We start from the raw sequence: 15,746 nt of genomic DNA, 5'->3' as shown, positions 1-15,746 counted from the left end.
ATTTGGTTAAGTTCAATAATGGCGAACATAACGATTAATTGTTGAAATTAAGTAGTTGTCGATTAATTTGATGATTAGTTGTGGGTTAATGGATTTATTGTGATACCTACTCAGTAAACCCGAAGGAGCATACATTTTATATGCTAAACAGGAGACTGAAGGATGTAAGCACCCCAAACCAAACAACTGAAAGGCTTCAATGAAAGCCTAGAAAAACATCATGAAAGAATTCAAAAGAATTGTGATGTCACAGGCTTAATGCAGTTATTTCAAGCAAAAGATTTCTAACTAAATGTTAAATCTTATTTACTTAAGCATATTCTAAGTTCCTTCCAATACTTTTACTTAACTCAAAGTTTTTTTTTAGTATAAAAACTGTCTTCTAAAATGCGTATCAGTTGCAGTGTGGACAGAGGTGAAATTAATAAGACACTACTGTCAAATAGATGAATAATAACCTTCCATTCCTCCATCCATCCATTGTCTGAACCACTTATTTTCAGTAGGGTCATGGGCTTACTGAAAACTAAACGTGAAAAAATCAGTTTAACGTGAAAAATCCAGACCAAGGGTGAAGTAGCCATTGCCAAATATTAGACTCAGCTCTCTCTGTTTGACCAATCATGCATGAGGATTGTTGTTTTGGTGAAGGCATGTTAGATCACAATTGATTCTGCAAGTCAATGGTGGGGCAAGGCCAGTGTATATGTAAGAACAAAACATATCAATCAATAAAAAATAAATGGAAACTGCTTCTGACCTGATCATCCAAACCTTTTTTTATTTATTTATTTGTTTTTTAAATACCTATGGTACAGCATGTCTGCCTCACAGTGCAGAGGTCGTGGGTTCGAATCCGGCCCCGGCCTTCCTTGTGTGGAGTTAGAATGTTCTCCCCGTGCCTGCGTGGGTTTACTCCGGGAACTCCGGTTTCCTCCCACATTCCAAAAACATGCGTGGTACATTGAACATTCTAAATTGGCCCTAGGTATGATTGTGGGTGTGAATGTTTGTTTCTGTGTGCCATGCGATTGGCTGGCAACCAATTCAGGGTGTCCCCCGCCTACTGCCCAAAGACAGCTGGGATAGCTCCAGCACGCCCATGACCCTTGTGAGGAGAAGTGGTTTGGATAATGGATGGATGGATGTTTATGGTACAATACAGCACTAGTCAAAATTAAAACACTGCAATAAATGACAAGCCTTCTACCAAGTTTTGCCTGGTACGGTGGATGTACTGAACTGTACGTTATCAAACATTTCAAGGCTGGCTAGTGGGTTACAATGTTGCCATGGCCATGCAGTCATAAATTTAATTACTCGTGAATTTAGGTGGTGTGAGGCCAAAACTTCCTATGTCACAATTTGGTAACATTTTTTCACAAATCTATCCTATTAGTCAGTCCACATGTGTGGGTATTATTTGTGCAAATTATTCACCAATCTAAAGTGTTGAAAATGGCTTGCTCTCTTTGACACTGCAATCTTAATGTTAAACATGTCGCCGTTTTGGGGGTCCTGAAAAGTGATGATTCGGCCTGACACCAGCAATTTGCAAAATTGTATCATAAATATCCGCTGTGTCTTAATGTCCTTTTTCTTGCCATTACTAAACTATGCATTTTTGCAGGACATCTCACACTCGGGCCAAAGCAGAGGCAGCAGATCAGGCTGCACAGTCAGCTAGCCAAGACTCAGATATTGCAAGAGCTGTGGCCAGAGAACTCTCACCAAGTTTCCATCAGCCAGGTAGCTATGGCATTGGCACAAGAAATTAAGAATTGATTTTGGTCACTGAAGGCGGTGGCCCCCTTTTTTTTTTTGCCTTGCGTAACATTACCACAACGACTGCAGTGGTTTGTGTCTTTTAGTGGGTTGCGTTGTTGGTGCACTTAAATCCATGCATAACAGAAAAGACATTGCCTTTTTTACATTTAATCATGTAATGCAAATGCAATTTTTAAATATCTTGAGTTGTGCGCACAATTCATATAAATATCAAATGTAAATATTCATTGCTGTCCATTATTTATTTATTTTTTTTACTTTTAAACATATTCATATTACTCTTAAGATGGCGCCAATACGAGTGGATGCCTCAGTGATGCGCTCTTGTTTTTGTCATTTTCGTTGGATTTGGTGATCCTACGCCACTTGCTTGCACGAGAGAAGACTTGCTAAGGATTAGGGAGTCTACTTTCTAACTTATTTCGCCAACCTACACAAACCCACAAAGTTTTTCGGTGATAATAGCTGGAGGACCAGCTGCATACGGAGCATGGAGTCGCCGCCGGAGGAGGATTGGGAAGCGAGCCGGCATGCTAGTCAAACTCTGACAGCGTGGATTTCGAACCTCACTCCCATCAATCCATTTTATTAATCTACGTTCTCTGCCAAACAAGATGGATGAACTTCTCCTCACACCGACCAACAAAACCATTGCCCCGCTCTGCTTCACCGAAACTTGGCTCAGCAAACGCATCCTGGACCCCGCACTACACCTACCCGGCTTCCGTCTTCACCGTGCGGACTGCATTACGGAACTATCAGGAAAGTCAAAAGGTGGCGGAATATGCTTCTATACCGAGAAATGGTGCAGCGATGTCATAGAACTCAACACACACTGCAGCCCGGATTTGGAGTCGATATTTCTAAACTGTATATATATATATATATATATATATATATATATATATATATATATATATATATATATATATATATATATATATATGTATATATGTATATATATATATATATGTATATGTATATGTAAATGTATATATATATATATATATATATATATATATATATATATATATATATATATATATATGTAAATGTATATGTGTAAGCCATTCTATTCACTACATGAGTTCTCCTCCTCCGTTTACATCCTACCACAATCTAATGCGAAAACAGCACTACAACTGCTGGCTGACCAAGTAAACTTCCACTTGCATCCTGGACAAATACACTGACACTGATATCGTACATCAGTTTCTGTGAGGATGTTTTTCCCAACAAAGACATTCCATTCGTTCGGCTATAACAAGCCATGGTTCACTGCCAAACTCAGTCAACTAAGAAAAGCCAAAGAGGCTGCCTTTAGGAGCAGGAAATAGGGCACTGTAAAAACTAGAAGTAGGCATTAGGGCTGCACAATATCGAGGAAATCGATATCGCAATCATGGTCTATGCAGTATGCATACAGCAAGGACATACAATATATTTTTTAATGGAATTGTCTGGTTTTATCTGAATTTGACCAGTCAGATGCAAACTTAAATGTGTATCGCCACCCAACAGTTGGACATTCTCTAAGGGAATTACAATTAATTAGGTAAGAACACATTGACCTTGTTTATTTTGCTGCATGAAAAAATGCACTTCTTTCATTAGATCATAAATGTAATTTCTTTAGGTACGTTGAATAACGAATTCGCTACAGTCAACATTCATATCGCATGTTTTTCCAATATCATGCAGCCTTGCTGCCGATCTAAACATGTTCTTTTGCCGATTTGAAAAGAACACCTTCACTTAACACCCCTGCCCACCCCCACCAGCAACTACCTCAATCACACCAAGCTCATGAGCAAGCTTTGCAGGAGCCTGCTAATGATCATGATCATCTAAATCAGGTGTGTTGCAGCAGGGAGAGGTGTGAAACAAGCAGGAAAGCGACCCTCGAGGACCGGAGTTTGAAACCCCTGCTCTACACGAGCGACTGCACCTCACCGCACTCAGCTGTCAAATTTCTGAAATTTGCAGACGTCACCACAGTCATCGGCCTTATCAAAGACTGACTACGGACAGGAAGTGAATCAGCTGGTGCTCTTTTGCAGCCAACACAACCTGGGGCTGAACACGCTCAAGACTGTAGAGATGATTGTGGACTTCAGGAAACATCCTTTGCTCCAGCTGCCCCTTACGTTGTCCAACTACCCAGTGTCAACCGCCAAGACCTTCACGTTCCTGGGAATCACAGTTTCTCAGGACCTTAAGTGGGAGGCCCACATCAACTCCATCCTGAAAAAGGCCCAGCAGAGGATGTACTGAGGATGTTGTCTGAGGCTGGTGAGGAAGCACGCGCTGCTACAGGAGCTGGTGAGATAGTTGTACACAGCAGTCCACGAATCAGTCCTGTGTTCCTCCATCATAGTCTGCTTTGGTGCCACACCATAAAAGGACAAACCCCGACTGCAACGGACAGTGAGGACTGCGGAAAAAAATCTGTACTCCCCTACCTGCTCTTGAAGACTTGCACACTGCAAGAACCAAGACAAGGGCACGGAAAATTCCCCTGGACCCCACAATCCCTGGCCACCACCTCTTCCAGCTCCTCCCCTCAGGATGGTGCTATCAAACAATGCACACCAAAACCAGTAGACAGTCAAACAGCTTCTTCCCTCTCGCCACCAACCCTCCAAACTGTTGACTCAAATTCCATAGTACTTTGGTTGCCCACCCCTGTGGGACAGTATTACCGCATGGATCATCGTAGCTTCGGTGCCCTACATACGTGAACAACTGTTGTTGATCAGTATTCCACAGCGCTAGACATTTTAATGTACTCAAGGATTTTCTTCATAATTTCACATCCAAAGTTGCATTTTGATTACTGCTACTGGTCACTTAAAATGGTGCAACGATTGTCTGCATCATCTGCACAACCATCAATATTGTAATTACCGCCCCACCAATCACTTTATCTCTGCTCAATGACTCTCGACAATGTTGCACAGCTGGCATTAGGTGGTACTACTGCACAATAATACCCTTACATTAGAGAAAGAACTTTTTGTACTTATATGTCATGTCTTTGTTTATCGTAGGTGCTTGTTACTGTAATACAAGTTTAGCTCATACTACTGGAGACACATTTCTTGTATGTTTTATATACATGGCCAATAAAGATTATTCTGATTCTGCTTCCCCTATTAAAACTAAGTAGCAATGAAAACAATCTCTGGGGACCATTAACAACACATAACAGTTGTAATACCTGCGGAACATATTCATAGTGCTTTTTACGAAACAGCAATATTCCCAAATTTATTCATTTCATTGTTTTCCTCAAACATTGAGACACAACATCTCATTATGACAATGTGATCCACACCCTAGATTTGAGCAAATTGGGAAAAAAAAGTCATTTCATGGACATAACTGTTCACAGCCTTTGCCATGTATCTTAAAATTGAGCTCAGGTCCCTTTGTTTCCACTTCTCACCTTTGAGATGTTTCTACATCTTAATTGGAGTCCACTTGTGGTACATTCAGTTGATTAGACATGATTTGAAAAGGCACACCCCTGTCTTTACAAGCATCCAAAGTTGACACTGCATGTCATAGCACAAATCAAACATACAAAGGAATAGTCTGTAGACCACCCAAAGAGGACTGTCTTGAGCAGGGGTGACGAACTCCGGTCCTTGAGGGCTGCTGTCCTGCCTGTTTTCAATTTCTCCCTGCTGCAACACATCTGTTTCAAATGATCAGCTTTTCAGCAAGTTCTGCAGGAACCTAATCCTGATCTCGACCGTTTGAATCAGGTGTGTTGGACAAGGAAACCTCTATGACATGCAGGAGGCCGGCCCCCGAGGACTGGAGTTAGACACCCATGGTTGAGGTACACATCTGAGGAAAATATCTGCTGCTTTGAAGGTCCCAATGAGCGAATTGGCCTTCATCACCCATAAATGGAAAACGTTTGGAACCAACAGAACTGGTCTGTAGCTGACCAGTTTTGGGCCTTTGTCACAGTCTGCAAGAACCCGGTGGTCACTCTGTCAGAGCACCAATGTTTTTATGTGGAAAGAGGAGAACAATCCATCAGGACAACCTTATTTGCAGCAATCCACCGACCAATATGGTTGAGAGATGAGACGGAAGTCCTTGGTAAAAAGCACATGGCGACCTGAGGTTTGCCCGAAGGCACCTGGTGGACTCCAGACCAAGAGAAACAACATTCCCTGGTCCAATGAAACAAAAATGTAACTCATCATGTTTGGAAGCAACAGGCACCTCATCACCTGGCCAATACCAGCAAAGCATGCTGGTCACAGTATCAAGCTGTGTGGGTTTTTCAGCGGTTTTTCAGTTGCTGGTGTCAACTGTGTGTCTCGCATTTAGATGATATTTCAGACTGGATGTACTCCGGTGATAAGAAAATTCAAGTCTGCAGTGGTTACAAACGCCTTTGGTTTTGTCGACTGCACCGTCTAGAAGAGTGTGTAAAAGTTCTGTGCTCTTCTCAATGTTTGTTTTTGATCTGACCGCCACTATACTTTATTTTCCATTTCCAGTGAGCGCCGCAGCCGGAAGCAACCGATGTTCACAATAAAAGAAATAGTACGAACAGTGTTCATTTGCGCTAAAATTATTGTCTGCATTAATAAACTAATCAGTTATCACTAAATTAATGCGTTAACATGCCCAGCCCTAGTTTTTATTAAATACATCACTATAAAGGTTTCTCACAATAATGATGATGGTGATGATAATAATAATTAGGGGTGTCAAAATAGTGCATTAATTGTGATCAATGAATTACATTCACAGTTAAAGCATTTTTTTTTTCAATTGTGTTAGTCAAATTTTTAGTTTCTAATTTTACTGTTTCTGTACGATGATGAGATCCGTTTTGATGCGTGGGGCTTGTGCTTGAGTTGTTTTGTGTGTAAAACAATGGTCAGTGTCACATTCAGAAGTGGACACTGGTTGGTTGTCATTGCGTTTGGCATAACGTGATAGGCCATGATAGGCTGTGATGATAGGCCGATGGTAAATTGGTATGGTAATGGTACATTTAAAAAAAACGCCCTGACGGCACTATTGATTAAGGCAGAGTGATATTTCTTCTTTGAAAGAAGGACTTTGCTTACCAAAGAAGCAGTTCAAACCTACCACATAAATGCAAAGTAACCAGCCGCGACTAAAGCTACAGCTAATGATAACAAAGACGTTAATGTAGCGAGTCATTGCAAAGCTCTTCGCCAAACTAAACTCAAACAGTCCGCGTATGAGCAAGTCTGCGACCGACAGACTGACTAATGTTCTTGCAAAGAAAATAGCGATGAACTGCAAGGCCGATGAACATAGTTGAAGACAAGGAATTAATTGAGTCCAATGACCCATCATACAAACCACCGTGCAGGACTGCAGTCAATAATAGTAATACAACATTTTATTTGAGTGCTACAAAAAGCGTATTCAAAGACACTTCACAACAGAAATAAATAAAACCTAGTTCAAAACAAAATACACAGAAATTCCAAAGGACACTAATGCAAAGAAAATAAAAACAAACCAAGAAATGAGTTACAAAAATTAAGAGATGTTAAAAGCATCGCGCAACAGGTGAGATTTGAGAAGTAATTTGAAGGATAGGAGGTCAGTACAGTTGCGGATGTGTTGTGGTAGAGAGTTCCAGAGGGTGGGGTCGGAAACAGAGAAGGCTTGGTCCCCCCAGATTGTGTGCTTGGCCATGTTGATGGCGAGGAGGTTTGCGGAGGGTGTGGGAAGGAGTGTATGAGTGGAGAAGGTCGGAGAGTAGAAGGGGGACTGATTGTGAAGGGCTTTATAGGTGAGTAGGGGGAGTTTAAATTGAATGTGCTGGAGAACGGGTAGCCAGTGGAGGTTTTTTAAGGACGGGGTGAAGCGATCAAGGAGCGGGTGTGAGTGAGAAGGCGGGCGGCAGCGTTCTGGATGTATTGCAGTTTATTAAGGAGTTTGGACGATGTGCCGTAGAGGATGCTATTACAATTAGTCAAAGCGGAAGGTGATGAAGGCGTGGATGAGGGTTTGGGCGGCAGTGAAAGAAAGTGAACAGTGGACGCCAGAGATGTTCGTGAGGTGTAAGAAAGCAGTTTTGGTGATTTGGGTGTTGTGTGATGACCAATCCCCTAATCAACCTTATTTCTGAGCAGGGCAGACCTGAGAAAACAGACAGCGAAATGAACCATTCAGTGAGGAGTGGACATGACGTCAGAAAAAAAACATGTCTTCTTTTGAAATAAATGCTTCCAGTGCTCTCAGCGTCTGGGATTTTAATGACTCTGTGTTTTTCTGGTTATGTAAAACGGATTTAATACTGAATGATGTTAACAAACTATCATGTCTCCTGTCCGCCATTTTGAATGAGGATGGACACCCTGCTGCTGAGGAGTGACATTGCTCATAAAGAATATGTCACAGCAAATAAACAAATTTGATTGCACGCTTCGCTTTGAACCGGGGCTGAGCCGCAGTGGAGTGTGGGCTTTCCAGACCCACTTGCCAGGCAAGAAGAATAGGGCCTTAGTATTGCCTTTGTTTTAATGGATTAAGGCTAATGTTAAACAGTTTGTCAGTGGTTAAAATGGTGAATGTGCATGTCTTTGTGTATATTTTTTTCTTACGTTCAAGTTGACATCCTTTGGATTTTAACTGTTGCATGCAGAAGTGAACCAGGGTGCAGAGGTGGAGAAAGCTACTGGAGCAAGTGTGTTGAGGATGATGAAGATTATTATTTTAATGGGTTCATCCGGGGTGGAGAGACAGATTATGCAGAATCATGGGAAATCAACTCAACTTTATTTATAGAACACTTGAATAACAACAGCAGCTGTAACAAAGCGCTGTGCATAAGCCGCAATAAATAATAATCATCATAATCATAACGTTTAAAAGTGTAAATAAAGGAGAAAATTAATTCACTGCCCTTGACAAATGTATTTGTCTTTTCATAGTACAGCCATTCAATCCCAGGAACCTATTTATATTTGTTCAAAAAATGAGTTAACATCGGTGTTGTAAATGGGGCACCGATTCATAGGTGCATAAACGACGCTAAAATTCTCCACTCAAGAATTTTTATGCTAAATGCTGTGAATATTTCAAAATGGTTTAGCAAAACCCAAAACCTTGCATGATGGTCCCATCTGGAAGTGATGGGTGATGACACCTTAAGCCATTTTAGAGTGTCACTTTGAATAATAGTGATTTTTTTTACTGCAGTTTAACCCATAGTCCCTAGATAGCAAAATTGACATGTTGGATAGCTTTCATGTGTATGATTTAGTTTTGGAAACTGTGTTGCAGGCCCAGACTATATACGGCAGAAATACAATGTACCAGTGGAGGTGAATGATGTCCTTGAGGAGTGTAAAATGGAGAAAACGTCATCAAGTAGCCCTCATTTCTACCGGAAAGGCACAACACCAACTCATTCTCCATCTCAGAGCCCAAGCCCCAGCCCCACTCCCTCACCAACTACCATGAAGAAGACGGTATTCAGCAGTACACCATCTGTCACTGTCAGTCCACCAAAGCCTCTTGGGAAAGTAAACAAAACCTCAACAGCTGAGCATTTAAATGAAGGTAAAATTTGTTTGATTGTTCTTTTTTTCATCTACAGTCTGTGACTAGCCCTCGCAAGATCTTTCGGAAATCAAAATAAAATATGCTCGGTGCTTTTATTTCCAAAGCGTTTTTCTTTTTTATTTTGATGTGCATGTGTGTGGGCGGTTCTACCAAGCAAAGAAATGACTTGTGTTCTTATATGTTATAGTCCATAGGCTAATAACGGTCCACATGTGTGGAAATTGCTACACATGTGTTTTGTTTGTCAAAGTTTTGCTCTGATGTTGATGTCATTGACATCTTATTACTAAGTTAAATAAGCACCATATTTTCCGGACTATATGTCGCTCCGGAGTACAAGTCGCACCAGCCATAAAATGCATAATACAGAAGAAAAAAACATAAGTCGCACTGGAGTATAAGTCAACCCCCACCAGCCCTACTCCAGCCCCACTCGGAATCCAAGTTGTCTCTTGTCGCGTAACGCAAATAAATGTGTCCATATAAATCAAATTAATAAAATTGTGCGCTTAGTACACATCATTTCCACCGAGCTACGATGGTAACATTAAGATAAGATAAGATAAGAATGCCTTTATTGATCCCACAGTGGGGAAATTTTCATTGTTACAGCAGCAAAGATATAGGTCACACAGGGGCGGCGGCATAATGTGGCCATTAATGTATAACATTGGCGGCAAACATTTAGGATCAAACCTATGTAAATATACGCAGTAACATGTGTATATACACACCAACCTACATCTACATAAAAAGTATGAGGAACACTCATTTCGGCCTGTACATAGTACAGAGGAAAAAATACTCTAAGTAAGTGACAGTGCTGCAGTGCTGTAGTGAAATGTAAGGAACAGCATTGGATAAAAATAAAACTAGACTAACAGTAGTGGGGAATGTTGAGTATTGCACGGTATTACAGTAGTGGGGAATATTGGGTATTGCACGATATGGGCTCAAGTGCAGGACTGCACAATTGCACTAATGTCCGCCAGTTTGTAGAGACTACACAATGTTCTTGTTAAAGAGTCTGACAGCAGCAGGCAAGAAGGAACGACGGAATCTCTCCTTTGCACAGCGAGGGTGTAACAGTCTGTCACTGAAGGTGCTGTGGAGTGCTGTTAGGGTGCCCTGGAGGGGGTGGTCCGGGTTGCCCAGCATTGATGACAGCTTGGCCAACATCCTCCTGTCCCCCACCGAGTCCACAGAGTCCAGGGAGCAGCCCGGGACAGAGCCGGCCCTCCTGACCAGTTTGTCCAGCCGCTTCTTGTCCCGGGCCGAGACGCCGCCTGCCCAGGTGACCACTCCCTGGAAGATGACCGATGCAACCACCGAGTCATAAAAGTTCCTGAGGAGTGTCCCCTGAACCCCAAAAGACCTCAGTCTCCTGAGTAGGAAGAGTCTGCTCTGACTCTTCCTATAGAGCTCTTCCTAGGGCGTCTGTGTTGTCGCACCAGTCCAGTTTATTGTTCAGATGAACACCCAGGTACTTGTAAGTTGAGACTCTCTCAACATCTGTTCCCCGGATATTCACTGGTGCAGGTGAAGAGTGCTGGCGCCTACCGAAATCCACCACCATTTCTTTGGATTTCTCCGCATTGATCAGGAGGCGGTTCTGCTGGCACCAGTCCACAAAACCCTGAGTAAGTTCTCTGTACTCCCGATCATCTCCGCCTGTGATGAGGCCGACAATCGCAGAGTCGTCAGAGAACTTCTGCAGGTGACAGGTAGGGGTGTTGTAGTTGAAGTCCGAGGTGTAGAGGGTGAACAGGAAGGGAGCCAAGACAGTTCCCTGTGGGGCCCCCGTGCTGCAGAGGAGCACGTCAGACACACAGTCCTGTGTCCTCACATACTGTGGCCGGTTTGTGAGGTAGTCCTGGATCCATGTGGTGAGGTGGTGGGCCACCCCCGCCCGCTCCAGCTTGTCTCCCAGTAGGGTGGGCTGGATGGTGTTGAAAGCACTGGTTAAATCAAAGAACATGATCCTCACAGTGCTCCCCGCCTTCTCCAGGTGGGAGAGTGAAGTGTGGAGGAGGTAGATGATGGCATCATCCACACTGATGCCAGGCTGAAATGCGAACTGGAGTGGGTCCATTGAGGAGCTCACCAGGGGCGCAGGTGGACAAGGACCAGTCTCTCCAGGGTCTTCATCAGGTGAGACGTCAGCGCCACTGGTCTGAAGCTGTTGAGCTCCTTCGGGTGGGGGGTCTTTGGCACCGGGACCAGGCAGGATGTTTTCCATAGCTGGGGGACCCTGCCCAGCTTCAGGCTCAGGTTGAACATGTGCTGGACAATTCCACACAGCTGGTCTGCGCAGGATTTGAGGAGCTGGGGGCTGATGCCATCTGGACCCGCTGCCTTCCTCGCCTTCATCTTCTTCAGCTGGTTCCTCACCTTAGATGTTGTGAAGGCCAAGGCTGAGCAGGAGGGAGTGGTAGCTATCTGGTGTAGCTGGGAGCTGGAGACTGTGGAGAAAAGGGGGGAGGGGGTGACACGCCCAGCAGGAGGAGTAGGTGGAGGCTGCAGCAGGAGAGACTGAGTGGAGGCAGGTATCTGATCGAACCTGTTGAAAAAGAGATTCAGCTCATTTGCCCACTGCAGGTCCCCCCCAGTCCAGGTCTTGGGTTGTCCGTGGCCTGAGATGGTCTTCAGGCCCCTCCAGACTCCCCTGGCGTTATTCTGCAGCAGCTGCTCCTCCATCCTCTTCCTGTAGGACCTTTTCCCCTCTCTGATCCTCCTCCTCAGCTGGCGCTGCACAGTCCTCCGCTCCTCTATGTTGCCTGACGCAAAAGCCCTCCTCTTCTCCTTCAGGAGAGCTTTTATGTCTGGTGTGATCCAGGGTTTGTTGTTGGAGAAACACCTTACTGTCCTGGTGGGTATGGTGTTCTCCATGCAGAAATGTATATAGTCTGTAACAGTGTCCGTTAGACTACTAATGTCTTCCCCGTGAGCATCGCTGAATACTTCCCACACAGTTGTGCTGAAGCAGTCCTTTAAGGCCTCCTCGGCCTCTCCAGACCATCTCTGAACCGTGCGGGTCACAGCTGGCTGCCTGCGGACCAGAGGTTTGTACACAGACTGGAGAGCCACCAGGTTGTGATCAGCTTTGCCCAGCGAGGGGAGGGGCAGTGATGTGTATGCCTCCTTGGTGTTGGCATAGAAAAGATCCAGTGTTTTATTGTCTCTGGTGTGGCAGGTGACATACTGTGTGAATGAAGGCAGAGAGGAGGAAGGGGAGGCATGATTGAAGTCACCAGAGATGAGTACCAGGGCATTTGGGTGCTGTGTTTGTAGCCTGCTCACTGCTGCAGTCAAGACATCACAGGCTGTGTCGCTGCTAGCAGCTGGTGGGACGTAGACGGTCACCGCGATCACATGACTAAACTCTCACGGGATGTAGAATGGCCTCATGCCAACAGCTAGCAGCTCAATATCCCTGCTGCAAAGCTGCTCCTTAATCGTGATGTGCCCAGGATTACACCATCTATCGTTCACAAACACAGCCAGCCCTCCTCCTTTCTTCTTTCCACTCTCCAGTGTCCTGTCCACGCGTATGATTTGGAAGCCGTCCAATTCTACGACCGCGTTCGGCGTTAGCGCTGTTAGCCACGACTCCGTGAATAGCATCAGGCTAGCCTCCCGGAAGTCCCTCTCGTGCCGGGTAAGCGCCGCTAGCTCGTCCATCTTGTTGGGGAGCGATCTAACATTCCCCATGATAACAGACGGGAGGACGGGATGGTATCGTCTCCTCTTTTCCCGGCGTTTAACCCCCGCACGAGATCCCCGTCTCTTCCTCCTCAGCTCACGGGGGATATCGGGTCTCGCCCCGGGAGCCGGCGCATGGTTAGCACGGAGTGCTAACAGCTGATTCCGGCTGTAAACAATGGGGGCTCGGCTCCGAGCCAAGTTGCCGGACACGATCGCGCAAAAAATAGCCATCAGCAGCAGCAAGAATACCGCAGTTTGGGTGTCCATTGCTACGCAAGTTACGACTATCAACTATATGAAAAAGGTATGAGGTAGAGTAATATTAAAGAACAAAAACACACGAAAAGACTCACCGATGAGCCGGAGCTACTGTAGCGGGCTGCCACTCGCGCGGCGCCGGAAACATTCATGTAGCATTACAAGAAAGTTATGGTAAGATAACTTTAACCTCACCAAAACGGTCGTAGATAGATTAAATAAGTCTTTTATTTATCGCCTACCATGTAGAATGTTTCCAAGTCTCCAAAAGTACTTTTGTATTCGGTCGTAATTATCTGTTCTCTCCTCCGCTCTCGTGCGTGCGTGAGTGTGTGTGGCTGGTTGATGATGCAAGACCATGCACTGCCAGGCACGGCGCGTTTTAAAGGAACAGGAACACTATTTCGTATAGATGGATTGATAGACAGTCAAATTGTCTTTTTATTATACTATTTTAATTACTTATTTAATACAATATTAGATATCAACAGTTTAAACTATTCATGCATTTTAATAGCTTTTAGGATTATCTTTATGTTCTTTATGTGGGTTAAAATAACATGTGAAATGATATACAGGTAGTAATGTGTTAATAATTTCACACATAAGTCGCTCTGGAGTATAAGTCGCACCCCCGGCCAAACTGTGAAAAAAAACGTGAATTATTGTCCGGAAAATACAGTAGTTCCATTGCGAATTTAGTGTGAGATACAGTACATGGGAAACCACTACTGATTCTGAAAGCTCTGGGTAGATTTCATTGAATCTGATTGAGCAGAACAATCTAAAAGCCACATAGAATTTTCTGAAGCAGGGCAGCCAAGAGAAACGCCACACAATGAAGAGAATAGACTGTTGGGAATAAACTAATACAGCTTCATGGAACAAACATTGTGAATGTAGGTCAGTGCTCCTTATAGTGTTGAGGCAAGCAGAGAAGGGCCTTTTGGCCCCAACCGCCTGTCGCTGCTTTTAATGCCGTTTGAAATAATGATTGGTTGACAAAGCCGTACTTATATAGTTTTTAAATGCAATGTGATTTGCAGAGCTGGGCACTTGATCCTTTTTTGCCGGTCCGTCCTCTGTCCGTGACTTGCCTCCCCTTCCGGCCATGTCCCTCCATTCTTATTCATAAAAATTATCACCCCCCGACCCCGTCCGTCCTCGTCCTTTTAAAGCGATTCCGTCCTTGCATTCCGTTGGTCATGTGTTGAACCAGTAGAGGGCAGAATATGCATGTGCAATGTAACTACTGGTAAGCACATGAAAAACGTTGTGCAGGCAATTAATGAAGGCGGCTCCGTAGAAGAGAACATGCAGTGACTGAATATTTATTTGCATTAGCTTTAGCACAACTAAAGCTATGTACTCCTGCAGCAGAAGACAGTCAAGCGACATGCTGACGTTACTTGCCGGTGTGCTGGCTCTGACGCTGCTCACGCTACTGGCTCTCATCACTTGTTGTACTAGTAGAATCTGCACTGTTTGTCCTGTTGAAAAATCTCCTGTGCAGTTGGATAACCAGTGGCGCGTTTGAAGTGTTCTGAGGCAATTTTTGTCATTTTCCCATTTCGCCGAGTAGGTTGATATGATCTTTGGCCGCCTCTTGACCATGTCACACGCACGAGGGCCAGTTAGTGGGCCGGACTAAAATCCAACTCTGCCCTTGCTTTCCGCCCCTTTTTTAAAATGTGTCCCCCCCCGTCCTCCACCCCAAAAATGGGCGTCCGTCCGGGACGGAGGGATGGCCCGTTCTGCCCCCCGGAAGGACTGCCCAGCTCTGGCGATTTGTTTGTTTATTGTTTGACATATACAGGATTCACATGATATTTTTCTTCTTTTTACAAACCAGGCATTACAAAGGCAGCCTCGAAACTCTCTCTCAGACACGACGTGAGGCAACATGGACAATTTTCATCTGTTAAACCAGCCATGCCGAATAGTGGTTACCCTAACAACGGACAAATCCACTCCCAATACCATGGTTACTACGTCAAGGATGTCAAGATCCTGCCACCTGAAGAACCAGTTGATGTGGAAGATGATTTTCACCCATCAAGCCTTGCACGCTTGCCGCCCCCTACCAAGCAAGTTTTGGCACCAGCATCAAAAGTCTCGCCCAATCCCAGTCCTTTGCCAGTCCCTCTAAAAGAGAACACCAAAGCTCCAGAGTCTTCCAAGCCAAAAGCCCCGGAATCAAACAAACCAAAGAGTTTTGCAGAAACCAAAAAAGCAAGTGTGGAAATTGGCCCCGATATTGTTGAGGAGTCGGTAAGTGTTAACACATTAGGATACATTTGATAAGTTCTCTCACCTGCAACATGTTTAACTAGGACCCCAAATAGTAGTAGTAGGGCTAACTGCATGGTCACCCAAAGACATCGCAGGCACCATTGCTATATACATTAAAATTG

General features: G+C 44.3%; 1 protein-coding gene across 3 annotated transcripts in view; it reads left to right on the top strand.

Annotated features, from left to right (window-relative positions):
• Positions 1–15,746, top strand: part of LOC147140387 (junctophilin-1-like) — a 61,936-nt gene that overhangs the window by 30,268 nt on the left and 15,922 nt on the right. For all 3 annotated transcript variants that reach the window (XR_015088500.1, XM_086044025.1, XM_086044026.1), the window contains exons 3-5: positions 1,631–1,749; positions 9,088–9,366; positions 15,185–15,603. Coding sequence is in view for 2 of the 3 variants with exons in the window: in XM_086044025.1 (XP_085900151.1) it covers positions 1,631–1,749; positions 9,088–9,366; positions 15,185–15,603 (817 nt within the window). In the remaining variant the exon portion in view is untranslated. The remainder of the gene's footprint in view (positions 1–1,630; positions 1,750–9,087; positions 9,367–15,184; positions 15,604–15,746) is intronic.

The sequence above is a fragment of the Filicampus tigris genome, chromosome 10 (genome assembly GCF_054856515.1).
Source record: "Filicampus tigris isolate MCC_2025a chromosome 10, RoL_Ftig_1.0, whole genome shotgun sequence".
NCBI classification, from domain to species: domain Eukaryota; kingdom Metazoa; phylum Chordata; class Actinopteri; order Syngnathiformes; family Syngnathidae; genus Filicampus; species Filicampus tigris.
This window is presented reverse-complemented; position numbering and strand designations above follow the sequence as displayed.